General features: G+C 38.2%; 1 protein-coding gene across 1 annotated transcript in view; it reads left to right on the forward strand.

Moving 5' to 3' along the window:
- Positions 1-18,194, forward strand: part of FAM199X (family with sequence similarity 199, X-linked) — a 33,330-nt gene that overhangs the window by 5,764 nt on the left and 9,372 nt on the right. The window contains exon 2 of the mRNA XM_036460714.2: positions 2,533-2,752. Coding sequence (XP_036316607.1) covers positions 2,533-2,752 — 220 coding nt within the window. The remainder of the gene's footprint in view (positions 1-2,532; positions 2,753-18,194) is intronic.

The following is an 18,194-nucleotide window of genomic DNA, read 5'->3' on the forward strand; positions in this document are numbered from 1 at the left end:
GTAAACATTTTAGAAGTGAAAATTCCAGTGCTGTTAAAGTTGTGGTGAAATGACCACTTTTATATACTGCTTTGGGGAGTGTAAATCAGTGCAGCCTTTCAGAAAGGTATTTAACTAATGGTCTTTAAAGTGTTTATATTCTGTGACTCAGTACTTTACTTTCAAGTAATCTATCCTGAGAGATTATATATTTGGATTAATAATTATAAACAAAAAGTTTTATCTCAGTATTTCTTGTAATACCAAAAAAACTGTAAACAGCTTAAGTACCGTATTTTTCGGACCATAAGACGCACCGGACCATAAGACGCACCGGACCATAAGACGCACCAGTTTTTAGAGAAGGGAAATGAAGAAAAAAAGATTCTGAAACAAATAGTGTCCTAAAATATTTTATGTGCATTAAAACCCAACATCACAGTCATAAACACATGTAATCAACCCTGTAAAGTAAACAGCAGCATTTAGAACCATTTTAGAGCCGGGCAAGCACACAGAGACCACACAGAGCTGGGCAAGTAAAAAAACTTTTTTTTTAAAGTATATGTGTAGGCTATATTTGGACCATAAGATGCAGGGACTTTTTCCCCCCACTTCTGGGGGAAAAAAGTGCGTCTTATGGTCCGAAAAATACGGTATATATTATTGTAGGAATAAGATTAAATAAACTATGATACATTTCATAAATGGGATATTGTATAGTCTTTAAAATGTTTTCAGATAATATACATGGGGATATGTTCACTGTATAATGCTAAGTGAAAGAAAGCTGGTCACTAAAATATATGCAGAATGCTGACTCTTTGAAAAAAAATACTCATGCAGAAAAAGTACCAAAATATGGACTAGAGCATAGATGGGGTCCCTTGGCCTGACCTGTGGGGATCAGGTGAAACTAGCTCTCTGACATCCCCTGAGGAGTCCCGGATTGTGAGAGAGCAGTTCTCAGGTGATGCACCACAGAATTGGGCTCCCTCCTCTCTGGTTCTGGGTGCATCACCTGAGAACCACAGCTGCCAAGTCACTGCAGCTTGGCAGCTCCTGCTTTGAGCATCTGATCCCTGGTGGTCAGTGCGCATCATAGCTACTGGTTGGAGCTTCTGCCCCCTGGTGGTCATTGCATGTCATAGCTACCTATTGGATGGTCGGGTGGTCGCTTAGGCTTTTATATATATAGATTAGTTATTGCTGGGTATTATTGGTTGTAAGAAATACTTTTTTTTTTAAAAAAGATTTTATTGATTTCAGAGAGGAAGGGAGAGGGAGAGAGAGAGAAACATCAATGATGAGAGAGAATCATGCATTGGCTGCCTCCTGCATGCCTGCCCTACTAGGGATCGAGCTCACAACCCAGGCATGTGCCTGACCAGGACTTGAACTGTGGCCTCCTGGTTCCTAGGTTGATGCTAAACCACTGAGCCATGCTGGCTGAGCATATAAGAAGGCTGCACTGATTTTGAGCTTCTACCTGTATACTTTGTTGGTGCTTTTCTCTGCCCTGCAATGGCTACTCTTTTTATTTAATGATAATAATAGCTGCCATGTATTGAACACTTTTTTATGTCTGCTAAGCGCTTTGTATACATTTTTCACTGTAGCTGCATTTGAAAAATAGGACATAGGCTTGGAGAGGGTGTGTTTTGCTTAAGATCAAACAGCAGGCAAGTGACAGGGCAAGAATTTGAACTCAGTTTGACTCCAGAGCTTACTCATAACCAGTATGCTATATGTTTGCTTATGGATGAAAGTTTTACTTTATCCCTAAATAAATACATTTTTTTCTTTTAAAATATTGTATTATAAAAATTTTCAAACAGATACAGAGACTAATGTAATGTACCCAATATACCCATCATCCAGTGTAAGTTATTCACATATGGCAGTGAGCTTTATCAGTACCCCCTACTCATTTATCAACCCCTTATTATGTTGAGACAAATCCCTGACATATCTCATTCATAAATATTTTAATACTAGATGCTCAGTGCATGAAATTTGTGCACTTGTGGGGGGTAGGGGGGCCCTCAGCCCGCCCTGTGCCCTTTCACAGTCCAGGAGCCCCGTGATCAATCTCCCCAAAGAGCGAGGCTCTGCCCACCTGGCCGGGGTTCCGTAATAGATTGCCCCCACAGAGGCAGGCCCTACACACCCTCCACAGCCTGCCAGTCAGTGGCCTGGGCCTCCCTCTGCAGGCTATCTTGTGATCAATCATGGGGTGATGGCCAGGCTCCTGACCAATTGCATTGCATCTGCCTTGGCTGGTCTGGGGCCTGTCGGTGTCATAATGTGGTTGTCTGGAGGGTCGTTCTACTGTTCGGTTGTTTGGTTGTTCAGTTCATTTGCATATTATGCTTTTTTTATTATAGATGTAACCTTAAAAGATAAGAGCTCTTTAGAAAAGAATCACAGTATCATTATCATACCTAAAATATACCCACATTCCTCATGAATATCATAAATGTATTATTAATATCTTTAAATTGGGTAGTTTCTGTAATTCCTGTTGTGATTTCTTTTGTTCCTTTTTTTAAGGTGGAACTTAACTTCTTGTGGAACAAGTGTTGCCAGCTCAGAGTGCAGTGAGGAGCTGTTTTCGTCAGTTTCTGTTGGAGATCAAGATGATTGCTATTCCCTCTTAGATGAGCAAGACTTCACTTCTTTTGACTTATTTCCTGAGGGGAGTGTCTGCAGTGATGTCTCTTCTTCTATTAGCACATACTGGGATTGGTCAGACAGTGAGTTTGAATGGCAGGTAGGTTTTTTCTCCCCTTAAATTGCCATCATTACTTCCTAAGTAGAAGTATGAATTTCTGTGATATTTTTATCTGTACTTCAAAGCAAATTTCTCCAGTGTTATTCCAATCATACAAATTCTCTGACAACATTAAGAACTAGATGAAATATGTATCCTTTATTTTTGCTGATGTACCTTTTAGGCTTCTGATGCTGCTAATATCCTTTTGTAGATTTTCAAGTAATTTAATACTTATAAGATGTTCTCTTTATTATTCATCATCTATGCATGAATATAGCAAATTTACTCTTCCTACATTATAATAGCTTTCATGTCCTTATAGGCATAGTATCCTTAAATCAGGGTCATGTTATATATCTAAGATCACAAACCACTATTATCATAAATACATAATTTTGAGTCATGTTATCAGAAATATAATTTCTCATTTTTCATTCTCTTTGTATGTAGAATTGCTTTTTTCCTGATAGTGTTTTTTTTTTTTTCTCTTTGTATAATGGCTTTGTGGGAAATTGTTTAGAAATGCTGCTTGTGATCACAAGTACAATCTATCAGAAAATGTAGATTGTGTTATTACAACATCCATTTTCTGATTGTAAAAGATAATAACATTTAAAGAAGCTTTCCTTACATATTGCACATGTTATATTCAACAGATAACTTGAATGCTTAATGTATTTGAAAGCCATCTAAATACTTGAAGTTGTTATTCCAAAAAGGAATTAAATATTACTTTTTCTCAAATTTTTATTAAAATAATATAGGATGACATAAAATTAAAACTTCAGAGTTTCCAATTTTGCCGAAGCCGGTTTGGCTCAGTGGATAGAGCGTCTGCCTGCGGACTCAAGGGTACCGGGTTCGATTCCAGTCAAGAGCATGTACTTTGGTTGTGGGCACATCCCCAGTAGGGGGTGTGCAAGTGGCAGCTGATTGATGTTTCTCTCTCATCGATGTTTCTAACTACCTGTCCCTCTCCCTTCCTCTCTGTGAAAAATCAATAAAACATAAAAAAAAAAGTTTCCAATTTCTATTCTGTGGTTAGCATTTTTAAAAGCTTATGCAGATACAAGTACTGTTTGACCCTGTGCTTTTTTCAATCAGCATATATCAATCTTTCTGATAGCTGCATCATAATTTAACAAATTTCCTAATAATGGACATTTAGATTGGTTTCAGTTTCTTTCTTATTATAAAAAATGCTACATTGAAATTTAAGAGTTTTTGAAGAGGACAGAAAATATCCACAACTGCATTTTTAAGTTTTATATAATTTCAAAGGCTTCTATTTTATATATAGTTGTAAGTATGGTTTGGATAAAAGTTATAATTTTTAAATTTAAAAATTTGAGATAAAACTCACAATTTAAATAATTTTACAGTGTGTAATTCAGCAATTTTTAATATATTCACAATGTTTTGCAGCCATCACTACCAATTCTAGGACATTTCCATCACCCCAAAAAGAAATCTATACCTGTTAGGAGATTGTCCCAATTCCCCAGGCCCCATCATCAGCAATCACTAATCTACTTTCTCTATGGACTTGCCTTTCTAAATATTTCATATAAATGGACTCATATATGTAACCTTTTGTTTCTGAATGCTTTTACTGTGTTTTCAAGGTTGTCCATATTTTAGCATGTAACAGTATTTCTTTTCAGTCTTAGCTCAAGTTGTTATAACAAATACCATAATCTGGGTGGCTTAAACAACAAACATTTATTTCTGTAGTTCTAGAGGCTAGAAGATTCAGATCAGAATGCCAACATAGTTAGGTTCTGGTGAGAGCCTCTTTCTGGTTTGCAGATGGCTTCCTTTTTCTGGAGTTTGTGAGCACAAATAAGCTGTGATCTCTCTATCCCTTTATAAAGTCACCATTCCCATCATGGACACTCCACCCTCATGAATTATATAAACCTAGTTACCTCCTAAAGCCCCACCTTCAAATAGCATCACATTTGTGATTACGGCTTCAAAATACAGAGTTTGAGGGGAAGCACACAAACATTTAATCCATAGCAATTTCTTTCTATGGCTGAATATTCCATTAATTATATGGATATACCACATTTTGTTTATTCATCAGCTGATGGACATTTGAGTTGTTTTTATATTTGGGCTGCTATGAACATTCAAATATGTGTTTTTATATAGATGTATATTTTTAATTTTCTTGGACTTACACTTAGGAGTGCAATTGCTGAGTCATGTGATGACTATGTTTAACTTTTTGAGGAACTGCCAAAATGTTTTCCAAAGTGGCTGTACCATTTTACATTTCCACCAGTAATACAGTCATGCCCCACTTGACAAGGATACATTTTAAGAAATGCATTGTAAGGTGATTTTGTTCTGTGGACATCATAGAATACACTTACACAAACCTAGATGGTATAGCCTACTACACACCTAGGCTATATGGGACAGCCTATTCCTCCTAGGCTACAAGCCTGTATAGCATGTTACTTTATAAAACAACACAAGATTGAATCCAGCAAAGACAAAATAATGCAATCAAGGGGCATGATAGACACAAGATGTATGAGCCTGCTGCCGGAGTAACATGACACACTGACAGCAAACCTTTTTTTAAAATAGACTGAGTGGCCAGATTATTATGATCACAGAACACATTATAATCTGGCCACACAGTGTATATCTTATATAATAAAAGGCTAATATGCAAATTGTCCCCTTGACCAGCAGTTGGACCAGAAGGCAGGCCGGCCAACCGCTAATGTCCCCTCCCCCTGGCTAGGCTGGCCAGATCCCACCCATGTACGAATTCATGCACTGGGCCCCTAATATGTGTATATATATACTGAATGGCCATATTATTATACGTTGAGAGATCATAATAATATGGCCATTCAGTGTATATATTTAATTGATTTCAGAGAGGAAGGTAGAGGGAGAGAGATAGAAATATCAATGATGAGAGACTCATCGAATGGCTGCCTCCTGCATGCCCCCCACTGGGGATCAAGCCCGCAACCCTGGAATGTGCCCTGACTGGGAATGGAACTGTGACTTCCTGGTTCATAGATTCATGCTCAATCACTGAGCCTCATGGGGTGGACAACAGCAAACTTTTTTTTAACAAACTTTTTTTAATAAGTAGCAAGTACTCTAAAATTCTACTGTGTTTCCCCGAAAATAAAACATCCTCCAAAAATAAGACCTACTTACAGGTTTCCTTCTGAGTGAAATATAAGGCATCTCCCTGAAAATAAGGCCCCCCAGGCTCTGTCTCAGAATGAAAATGAATTTACCATAAACTGGTCGTTAGGGCCGCCCCGACTGGCATCTAGCAACCAGTGACATTATGTGGCGTCCTGACATCACTGCTGTGTGGAGGCGGAGCAGAGGTCTGAGTGAGTGGTGAGCGCTAGGTTGGAGAGAGGAGGAGACTTTCACGGATGCATGTAGAAGAACAGGAGGATTAGAGAGGACAGGACACAGTGAAGGTGGTGAGTGCTGGTCTGTCTCTGGTGACACTACCTGATGCTCGCGGCCGCCCTCATGATGACTGAAGGTTCTCAGTCAGTGGCAGACCCTGCTCCAGCCCAGATCCAGGCCCCAGCAAGCCCAGTGACAGTCCCCAGGCAGGCCCCAGGGGGTAAATGTCTGATAAAGGGGTAGGGGGGATGTCTGGTGAAGGTGTTCAGTGGCACAGTGGTGGGGGGAGAGGGATCACTTAAAATGACACAGGAGGATCAGAGGGGGCAATCAAAATGACACAGGAGGATCAAAAGGGGTTACTAAAATGGTAATCCCCCCTCTGATTCTCCTGTGCCATTTTGATTCTCCCCTCTGATCCCCCCTGTGTCATTTTAAGTGATCTCCCTCTCCCCACCTTGATACCCCAATTCCTTTTTTTCCCCTAGAAATGAGCGCAAAAAGAAAAAGCTACTCCGTGAAGTACAAGAAAGGAATCGTGGAAGACTCTTGGGGCCAAAATCTTACTGCTTTCTGCAAAGAGAAGATGTTGAGTATCTGATTGGTCCGAAAATGGCGAGCAGAGTATAGTAACCTCATTGAACAAGTGGACAAGGGAAATGCTAAAAAGCGCAAGTGTGGATCAGGTCGGCAACCATTATTTTCCGAGCTGGAAGACCTGATCTGTGAATGGGTGGTTGACAGGAGAGCACAGGCTTTGGTTGTGAATAGGGCTCAGATTCAAGAATTTGCCCTTGCCATGGCACCACAGTTTGACATAGCCCACAAAGACTTCAAAGCATCACAACACTGGCTGGATAATTTCCTTCAGCGAAGTGAACTGTCTGTAAGAAGATCTACAACATTGTTTAGGTTGGATGATACTCAAGTTATTAAGCGAGCACTTGCATTCAAGTCCTTTATTGATGATGCTGACTTCTCTAAATACAGTCTTTCCAACATGATTGCTATGGATGAAACTGCAGTGTTTATGGGCCAATCATCTCAAACAACAATTGAACAGCAGGGTGCCTCCTTAGTGTACATTCCACTGCTTACGAAAGTGCACGTGTTCCCTGTATTTTGGCAATTCATCTGGATGGCACTAAAATCCCACCTTTAATCATTTCTAAGGGCAAGAAGGAAAAGATTGAACATGTTTTGGGCGTTTTTATTCTTGAAACTGAAAAAGCCTGGGCCACACTAGCGGTTATAAGGAAGTGGGTCAATTTAATGCTGCTGCTTGTTATGCGAGGGGAAGCTAAAGAGGTCAGCTAGTCTGGGATGCAGCCAACACTCACCATGCTAAAGACATGAAGACATTTCTTCATGAACGAAAAATAGATCAGATAATGATTCCCACAGGAATGACGGCCTATCTCCAGACTCTTGATATTGCAATAAACGAGCCATTCAAAGACAATTTGCGCATGGAAATTAATGACTACATTGAAAATAGAATGGAGAGAAATCAGCGTGGAAACTTTGTGGAACCTAAACTGCAAGAAGTTGTGACTTGGGTGAAGAATTCATGGGAGAAAATCACTGACAGTTGCATTGCAAATGCACTGCGAGCAGGCTACCTTGACAAGAAGTACTCATTTAAAGACAGTGCTATTGCTAAACATGAGAGATTTGGTCCACTGATTCTGAAAGAAATGGAGTCACAAGAAATTCACCAGGAAATTCAGGAATTGGATTGTTATGATGATGTTCCAGAAGATGATGACATGATTGTTATTGAATAAATGAGTAAATTCTTGATATTGTAGGATTCACAGTTTGTCTGATTTGTGTTGACAACTACCTTACTACCATGCAGTATACAGGTAATAAATTTCCTTTATTTTCATTTAACAATAAATGTGTACCATATTCTTCTTCATGGAAAAATATGACATCCCCTGAACATAAGACCTAGCACATCTTTGGGACCAAAAATTAATATAAGACACTGTCTTATTTTTAGGGAAATAGGGTATTTAGCTTCTTTGTGTTGGTGTGTTTTTAAGTTTGTATTTTTTTCTTGTAATTGAATTTTAGTTTTATACCATCGTAGTCAAAGAAGATGCTTGATATAATTTCAGCCTTCTTAAATTTATTGAAACTTATTTTTTTTTGCTTAACATGTGGTCTTTCCTGAAAAATATTTCATGTTCACCTAAAAGGCATGCATATTCTGTGGCTTTCCAGTGAAATGCTCCGGAAATATCAATCAAATCTTAAGATGTTATTTTAGGGAACTATTTCATTGTTGGTGGTCAGTGTATGTAATAGCGAATGGTTGACTGCCTCCTGTGAGTCAATGCATATCATAGTGAGCAATTGAGCAGCATTAGCATACTATTAGCATATTATACTTTGATTGGTTGAACGGCCAACTGGTCAACTGGACACCTAGCATATTAGGCTTTTATTTTATGGGATAACCATTCAGACAGGCATGAGGTGATATCTCATTGTTGTTTTAATTTATATCTCTCTGGTGATTACTGATGCTGAGCATTTTTTCATATATCTATTGGCCATCAGTATGTTCTCTTTGGAGAAGTGTCTATTTAGGTCCATTTTTGAATTGGATTGCTTGTCTTCCTTTTGTTGAGTAATGTAATAAGTTCTTTATATATTTTGGAAATTAACACCTTATAAGATATATCATTGGTATATATAGGGTGTCCCCAAAAATGTATACACATTTTTATTACAAAGTCAGTGTTTATTAACATACAGTAGATTTTCAAAATTTAAAAGAATCTACAGAAACGAATAATTTTTTTTGTCAATGTCTGTTTTCAAATTGATGACTGTTCTGGTCCAGGTACTGCTGATAATGTGAAGCAAACATCACAAAGCATTTCCTTTGGTATTTGTGCATCCTCAATTCTTCCACCGTTATAGGTTTTGTACCATAAACTTTACCTTTTATGTATCCCATACCCCTTAAAAGTCTAGGGGTTTCATTTTCTTTGTTCAAGTCTTAGTCTGCCTTCACCTATTATTTCAAATGAGTCAAACCTAAAAAGGAGTGAAATTTAAGTGAGCTATCAGCTATTAAAATGTATACATACTTTGAATAAATATAAAGGCAGTGCTTGTACTTTAACTGCATTTTCAAACTTCCAGTAACATTTTAGGATGTATTCCCTTTGTTCTTAGCTTATTCTGGCTGAAAAGAAAAACACATCAATTGAACTAACAGTTATTAAAATGTGTATACAGATTTTTGGGTCACTGCCGCAATCTGCATGGCAAGGTTCAGTATCTGAAAGAGGGGCCGATGCACAAATGAAAATTCTAATAAAAAATATGAATTATTAAGGAGCAGGGGCCAGGTGGAGCCTCTTTCTTGAAGAGACACACTGAGTCCTGGCCTAATCCGCTTTTTTTCAGTTTTAATTCATCTTGCCCTCAGGCAGACACTTAGCACACACACAGTCTCAAAGGTCAGTAAAGAACAGTAAGGTCCAGGAAACATTTACTTGGAGGCTATCAGGTCAGGAAATTGTTTTGAGCCACCACAGTCTCAACACAAACAATCGGTGCCTAGTGTAAGCCCTGCTAATGCTCCAGGTCCATTGGCCTCCTGCATTCCTTGGTGCAGGCTCTTGACAGCGTTGGCATGTGGTAGCTTTCCACATCTCCCTCTTTTTGTTTTCTCAATAACTCTTGCAAAGTGTATGTTGTCTGTAGTCCTTCCTAGACTCTACATTCCTTATCTGCAGACATCTCCCAGGTCATCTCTGGACTATTTGTCATCTGTCTTATTCTCCCATTCCTTATCTTCAGTGTGTTGCTTGGGGCTACTGCTGTCTGTGGCTGGAGTAGTCATCTGTCTGGGGCCACACGTACAAGTTTAGGCTCCAGGTGCAAGGTCTTCATTATTAGTTTGGTCAGTTCCTTCTGCGGCTCCATGTTGGAGCCTGATGTTCCTTACACTCTTCGAGGAGTTTTTCGGAAATACACAAGCATACTCTCAACCAAAGGTTAATAAAGGCTTGGGACCTTTCCATAAACTAGACTCAGGATCCTTCCATTTGATCAAACCTTTTTCCTTTGACTTATTATGACACCAGTGTAATTCCATTGGTGTCTTGCCATTAGCATTACAAGTGAAAAAAATTAAGATAATTAAGGATTGGTGTAGTCTACTACAGGAGATTACTCCAGCATCACTATTCCCCCTTTTTGTTTTTCAAGTTGGGATTTTAGCCATTGATGTTGGCATTCTATAATTGCCTGTCTGTGGGAATTGTATGGTATTCCTGTAATGTGCTGAATTTCTCATATTTTACAGAATTGTTTGAAAGACAATTTGTTTACGCAGGTCCATTATCACTTTTAATAATTTTTGGAATTCCCATGATGGAAAAAACAGCTAGGCAATGATTAATGACCTATTTCGCCATTTCTTCTGTAGATGCAGTGGCCCGTAGGACCTTTGAAAAGATATCCACAGAGACATGCAATGCCCCAAGGCATCCAAAAGGAGTATAATGTGTTACATCCATTTGCCAGATATGGTCCTTTATCGATCTGCAAGGGTTAATTCCTGTATTAGGCCCTTAAAGCATATGTAACATACTAGTGAGACTTTCCTTGATAATCTGTTTTGCCTGCTGTCAAGTGATTGAGAATTGTTTAGATAACATTTTGGCAGGCTGGTCTAAAAGCTGCTGAGATTTTTGTGGCCTGTTGTAATAAAGCAACTAATTAATATGCATTTCCTTTTGTTAAAGGACCAGGCAGGGTGGTATGAGCCCTGATATATAATCTAATAAAAGTAATATGCAAATTAACCATCACTCCATCACAAAGATGGCGGGGCCCATAAAGTCCTGGGCCTCAACTGCAGAGGGAGTAAGGGCATCTGGGCAGTCAGCACACCCGCAGCCCTGCGGTTCAGAGCATGCCCCCACCCCAGCGGACACAACTCAGGGGGGCCTCTGCGTGTGAGATACAGGGGAAACACCTTTTTCTGACTGCTCATTGGCTAAGCTCCCTGTACGCTGCCACTTGCAGTGTTCTTGGTAACTTGGTTAATAAGAATCCAAGAAGGTGGTCTAGGGTTTTCCCACCACACTCCTGGAGGAAAAAGCTATTGTCCGTTGCTGAAGGGGCTAAGAAGTGTCATATTCTTCCCTAGCCTGTTTGGCTCAGTGGATAGAGCCTTGGCCTGCTGACTGCGGGGTCCAGGTTCAATTCTGATCAAGGGCATGTATCTAGTTTGCAGGCTTCTCTCTGCCAGGGCCCAGGTCAGGTCTCATGGAGGATGCAACCAATTGAAGTGTCCCTCTCACATTGATGTTTCTTCTGTCTTTCCTTCTCTGTTCCAAGCTCTCTAAAAATCAAGGGAAACGTCCTCAGGTGAGGATAAAAAAGAAAGAAATGTCATATCCTAAGACAGACACGCCTTGAAAATGCCTAAAGAAAGTTGTCATTTTTTCTTGGTGAAGGGACTGGAGTCTGTGTTGATGAAAACACCTTGGCGGCTGCAGTGGCAGCAGTAATGGGGTGATGGAGCTGGTGCCTTCTTCTGATCAGCCCAGTCACCTCCCACAGAGGGAGGCCAGACTGTGGCTTAGGTCCGTTCCCTGATCGCTACCGACAACAAATAATCAATTTGAACCATGCTTTGACTTTAAAATGACCAGAATGGGCCAGAAGACACGGCAAAGTAATTTTGCTTCACGATAACGCACCATCACACACTTCAAAACCAGTTAAAGACACGTTAAAAGATCTTGCCTGGGAAGTATTAATCCACCCATCGTATTCACCAGACCTTTCTTCTTCAGATTACCACTTGTTCTGATTGATGGCACATGCACTTTCTGAGCAGCACTTCAAAATGTACAAAGAAGTGGAAAATTGGGACTCTGAATGGTTTGCCTCAAAACAAGAAAAGTTATGTTGGGACTGTATCCACAAATTACCTGAAAGATGGGGAAATGTGTATCTAGGGATGGACATTACTTTGAATAAAGCACTTTTGATATTTCTCTAGATATTATCTTGTTTTCTTTGATTATAAAATCTGCATTATTAACCGGTACACCTGGTACTGGTACTTTTTCTTTTCTATGAAGGTAAATCAGAGGCATGTTTAATAGACTAACAATAAACAAATTAAACCAAATAACAAAGATGGATAAAACAACAATCAACAGACAAGCGCACATAATAGACAAGACTTAATAAATCAGAGTTCTGTTCGTGAATCTTTCAGATATTTTACATTGCCTGGGACTAAACAGCCAGAATACAGCTCAGAGCGCTACCAGATGGGGTCCCAGTGAACACCCACAGCCTGTTGTTCATAGGACTTATCATATTCTGCTCTCCATAGCATTGGAGAGTCATTTAGCTAAAATCTGCCAGTCCCAAGGCATCATATGGTAATTTTCAGACAAAACATTGAGTCCTTTTTTAAACGGACTATTTTCTTTAGTTGCTGAGCCTTCCCACACCAGAGGAGGAGGATCAGGGGCCTTAGGTGTTACAGGCTTCACAGGCTCTTTTCAGGAAGAGGAGGAAGTGGTGGCAAACACTCCTGGCATTCTATGGGCTTTTGATCCTCAGTATGAAGTGGGCAATATACAACTTGAACAAGAGCCCACATAGTTCAAGATGACAAGGGTATTGAGCCTTATTTTTCCTTAAATTCCTACCTACTTGTTTCCAGAGACCCAGGTCTACTGTTCTAGCATCAGGGAACCAAGGATTATACTCTATGATAATATGCACAAACTGTTAAGAGAATACTTTCTGATAATTTAACTCCTTTATCTTTGAGCATGCAAGCTGAAAGTCTACAATAATGTTTTTCCCCTTTACTCCAATTCTTCCCCTTTATAACCTGGCTGATTCCAGAAACATCCCCGTCCACTTATGATCTGGGACTCCAAAGCTGGCATAGGCTTTGTGTGCTGGTGAATTTCCACTTTTCCTTTTTCATTTTGTTTTTCGCTCAGGTGAATCTTCTTCAAAATCCCTGTTCAGGTGCCAATTGCCATGACCTGCACACTAAAGTTCAGTATCCAAAGGAGGGGCCGACGCACAAATGAAAATTCTAATTAAAAATATGATTTATTAAGGGGTGGGGGCCAGATGGAGCCTTTTTCTTGAAGAGACTCACTGAGTCCTGGTCTAATCCGCTTTTATTCAGTTTTAGATACACATCTTGTCCTTAGACAGGCATGTAGCAGACATATAGTTTCAAAGGTCAGTAAAGATCAGTAAGGTCCAATAAACATTTATTTGGACGCTGTCAGGTCAAGAAATTGCTTCGAGCCACTACAGTCTCAACATGAACAATTGGTGCCTAGCATAAGCCCTGTTAACGCTCAAGGTCCATCGGCCTCCTTGGTGCATGCTCATGACAGTGCTGGCATGCAGTAGCTTCCCATAGGACACTCTTTATGATCCTCCCGTACAGTGAGTTCCCTTTTTATTTTGTTGATGGTTTCTTTTGCTGTACAGAAGCTTTTTATTTTGATGTAGTCCCATTTTGTTTATTTTTTCCTTTGTTCCCTTGCCCTTGGAGATGTATTGGCAAAGAGATGTCTGAGATTTTGTTGTCTGTGATTTTCATGGTTTCTGGACGTACTTTTAAGTCTGTTATCCATTTTGAGTTTATTATTGTTTATGGTGTAAGTTGATTTGGTTTCATTTTTTGCATGTAACTTATCTAATTTTCCCAAAACCATTTATGGAAAAGTCTGTTTACTCTATTGTATGCTCTTGTCACCTTTGTCAAATGTTAATTGATTATAAAGGTGTGGATTTATTTCTGGGCTTTCTGTTCTGTTCCACTGATCTACTATATGTATATTCTTATGCCAGTACCAGGCTGTTTTGATTACAAAGCCTTGTAATATAGTTTGATATTATATATTATGACACCTCCAACTGTCTTCTTCTTTCTCAAGATCTCACTGTGTTTAATCACCCTGGTTTTGTATAAGGTTAGAAATCAGGAAGTGTGAGTTCTCCCACTTTGTTCTTTTTTAGCAACATTGTTTTGACTATTGGAGGTCCCTTTTGCAATCCCCATCAATGTTAGTGTTATGTTGTCCATTTCTGCAAAAAGGGCAGTTAGAATTTTGATAGGCATTGCATTGAATCTGTAGATCAATTTGGGGAGTATTGCCTTTTTAATAGTATTAAATATTCCTGTCTATGGACATGGGATGGAATGTCTTATTTATGTCTTCATTAGTTTGTTACAATGCTGTTTTATAGTTTTCCATGTCCAAAACTTGTACTTCCTTGATTCAGTTTATTACTAAATATTTCATTCTTTTGATGTAGTTGTAAATGGAATTTTTTTCTATTTAATTTTTAGATTGTTCATTTCTAGTGTATAGAGATACAACTGATTTTTGTATTTTTATTTTATATCCTGCAACTTTGCTGAACTCATTTGTTAGCTTTAATAGTTTATTTTCTCTCTGTGGATTCTTTAGGGTTTTCTAAATTTTAGATCGTGTCATCTTTGAATATAAGTAGTTTTTCTTTTTCCTTTCCAATCTGGATAGCTTTTTTTTCTCTTGCTTAATTGGCCTGGCTAGATCTCTAGTATAGTGTTGAATAGAAGTGGCAAAAACTGGCATCCTTTTCTTTTTTTCCAATCTAGGGGAAAAGCTTTCAGTCATTTTTTCACCATTGAGTATAATGTTAATTATAGATTTTTCATAAATATTCTTTAACATATTGAGGGATTTCTCTTTTTTTCCTGTTCACTGTTTTTATCTGAAAGGGTATTAGATTTTTGTCAAATGCTTTTTTTCTTTGCATCTATCGAAATGATCATGTAGTTTCTCTCCTTCATTCTATTAATCTGATATACAACATTAAGTGATTTTTATATGGTGACTCACACTTGTATTCCTGGAATTAATCCTAATTGGTCATAGTATTATAAACCTTTTAACATGTTCCTGGATGTTATTTGTTAGTATGTTGTTGAGGATTTTTACATCTGTATTCATAAGGGATAATGGTCTGTAGTTTCCTTGTGATGGTTTTGGCCTTGTAAAATGAGTTAGGAAGTGTTCTCTTCTGCATAAAATGTAATAAGATTTTCTTATTTAACATATAAACTTTCTCATGATCTTAATAATGACTTTTTTAATGACTACATAATATTCCTGGTACTAGATGTGCCATTTCCCTGTGTACATGTGTTTAATTTTTTTTCTTAAGGTAACATAGAAGTGAGCGTCTTTGTATGGGTAACTTTTTAGTCTTCATTTTTTTTTTTAGCTTACACTTTGTATTTAAAACTAGAGGCCTGGTGCACTAAATTCGTGCACTGGGGGTAGGGGATGTCCCTCAGTCCAGCTTGCACACTTTCCAATCAGGGACCTCTCGGGGATGTCCTCCCCTGCTGGGCAGGTCTTCCCTAATTGCGCTCCCCAGCCAGCCCGATCGCCCACAACTGCCCTATCCTGCCAGCCATCTTGTTCAGCGTGGGGGCAGCCATCTTGTGACAACATGGGGGTGGCCATCTTGTGATGATGTGAAGGTATGAGGGCCACCTTTGCTTTTATTAGTATAGATTAGATGTAAGAATTCTAAATAAAATGTAGTCAGGTAGAGTCCTGATAATTCAGAGAAACATTTTTTCTGTTTATTTCATATGACTTTATTTTGAGTTCTTTTTAAAAAATATATATTTTATTGATTTTTTTATAGAGATGAAGGGACAGGGATAGAGAGCTAGAAACATCGATGAGAGAGAAATATTGACCAGCTGCCTCCTGCACACCCCCCATTGGGGATGTGCCCGCAACCAATGTACATGCCCTTGACCAGAATCGAACCTGGGGACCCTTCAGTTCACAGACTGATGCTCTATCCACTGAGCCAAACCAGTTTTGGCTATTTAGAGTTCTTATATTGTTGCAAAATGGTAAGCATTTTTAAATTGCTGACTTCTTCATTCATTTTGTTAGTTAGAGTGGAGAACGGTCCTCCATCACTCACTGTTAATGTACATGACTGACTAGAACGCTGGAACAAAAATCAGGCCTGCCTTAGTAATGTGTTTCCCACTTACAAAATTGGAGTGTGGGTACTCTGTTGCTATGGATCTTTTCTATTTAAATGTGCTGAAAGGTTTAAAATGTTCTCTTATTTTTGTAGGACTTCATAATTATGAGCAGTGAATTATCCAGGAAGATAATTAAAAATTATGTGTTAGGATTAATATAGACTAAAAATTGTTGACTATAGTTTAAAAATTTATGTTACCTCTGTAGTGATTAAAACTGCCTGTTTAAATCTTTCTTTTAACAGATGTTTCAGTTACTACTAAAGTAAATATAAATGATTCATAGATTCTGGGAAGATAATGCTAACTACTTAATAAAGCACGATTTTAACCTTAGAGTGAAGTAGCAGCTTAGCATTTGAAATAACCTCAAAGCCTTCTGCTTTGCTGATTGTTTGTTTGCAGGCCTTTCATTATTAAAGACATATGCGATTTAGTTTTAGAGCTTGAGAAAATATTTTATTGTTGAACAATAAAATAGAAAATTTAAAGAGTGATTCAGCTGTCACACTTGAAACCTAGAGGTGCACTTTGAAATTACATATCAGTTATTACAGAAATGAGCTTACTGGAAAAATTTTGCTGTATGCTGCAATAAATAATGGCAGATGTTTGATTTCTTAATCAGTGTCACAATTTCTGATTTTAATATAAATATATGAGATATTGTTGTCCTTGGAAAATATGGGATGAGAATTACTAACCATTTTTATTCTGAAACGTACTATCAGGTATAAAATGGAAAATTGCTGATCTAATAAATATATAGTAGCTCATACAATTCATTGTCAGGTACATCTGCTGCTTTCATATCTCCAATTCATTATTTCACCTTTCCATTTGGATGACATTATTTAATGCTAACCTATTATCTGATACTGAGCCCTTGATCAGTAATGAAACTTTCAATTATAGCATTTCTGTGAAGAAAAATGGACTGCTTTGTGACCTGTTTTAGAGTGCTGTGGAAAATTACTATTATCATTTCAAAGGGCACTTGTACTTGCTTATCTCATTATCACTGCACAGTCTTCTTATCTCAAATTGCATTCTTCTCTCCTCCTAAAAACCTGCAAGGCAAGACATCCTTAAATATTTTAAAGCAATGGACTTGTGTCCCACTCTGTCACCTTTGTCAAATGTTAATTGATTATATAATTGACTATCACTTTTTCTTATTTTTAAAATGAAGGTGTAAAAATAGATCTATAACATTGTTTCAGGTGTATCGCTCCAAAAATTGAGGTGTTTAAGTACATCACCCTGTATGGGTTGTACGCCAATTGTCTTCTGGTCTCACATTGGTCGTAAACAGTTTTTTGTTTTTTAAAAAATATATTTTATTGATTTTTTACAGAGAGGAAGAGAGAGGGATAGAGAGTTAGAAACATCGATGAGAGAGAATCATCAATCAGCTGCCTCTTGCATACCCCCGACTGGGGATGTGCCCACGCCAAGGTACATGCTCTTGACCAGAATCAAACCTGGGACCTTTCAGTCCGCAGGCTGACACTCTATCCACTGAGCCAAACCGGTTTAGGCTATAAACAGTTTTGTAAATTATTTTTATTTGAAATTTTCTTTTCTCATTTTTCTTTCCATTTTTGCTAATCTTAGTCCAGGCCTAGGTCAAATAAGAGCTTGTTATTTCCAGTCTTTTTTCACTTTATTTTATCCCATATTGCTTTATGACTCATCTTCCCTCTAGACCTGTTTCATCAAGTTACTTCTTTTTTTTAAATAAATCTTTATTGTTGAAAGTATTACATATATCCCTCTTTTTCCCCATTGATCCCTTCCATCATCAAGTTACTTCTACTTAGGAAGTGTTGTTGGCTTGCTTCCACATATCATACAAGTTTCTTTTTCTTCTAGTAACTTTCAAATCCCTAGCACAATTTTCTGTTTTAATCATATTGGTGCTCTTAACCTCATCCTATATTT

This window comes from Pipistrellus kuhlii, unplaced genomic scaffold, assembly GCF_014108245.1.
Source record: "Pipistrellus kuhlii isolate mPipKuh1 unplaced genomic scaffold, mPipKuh1.p scaffold_m20_p_33, whole genome shotgun sequence".
In the NCBI taxonomy this organism is placed as follows: Eukaryota; Metazoa; Chordata; class Mammalia; order Chiroptera; family Vespertilionidae; genus Pipistrellus; species Pipistrellus kuhlii.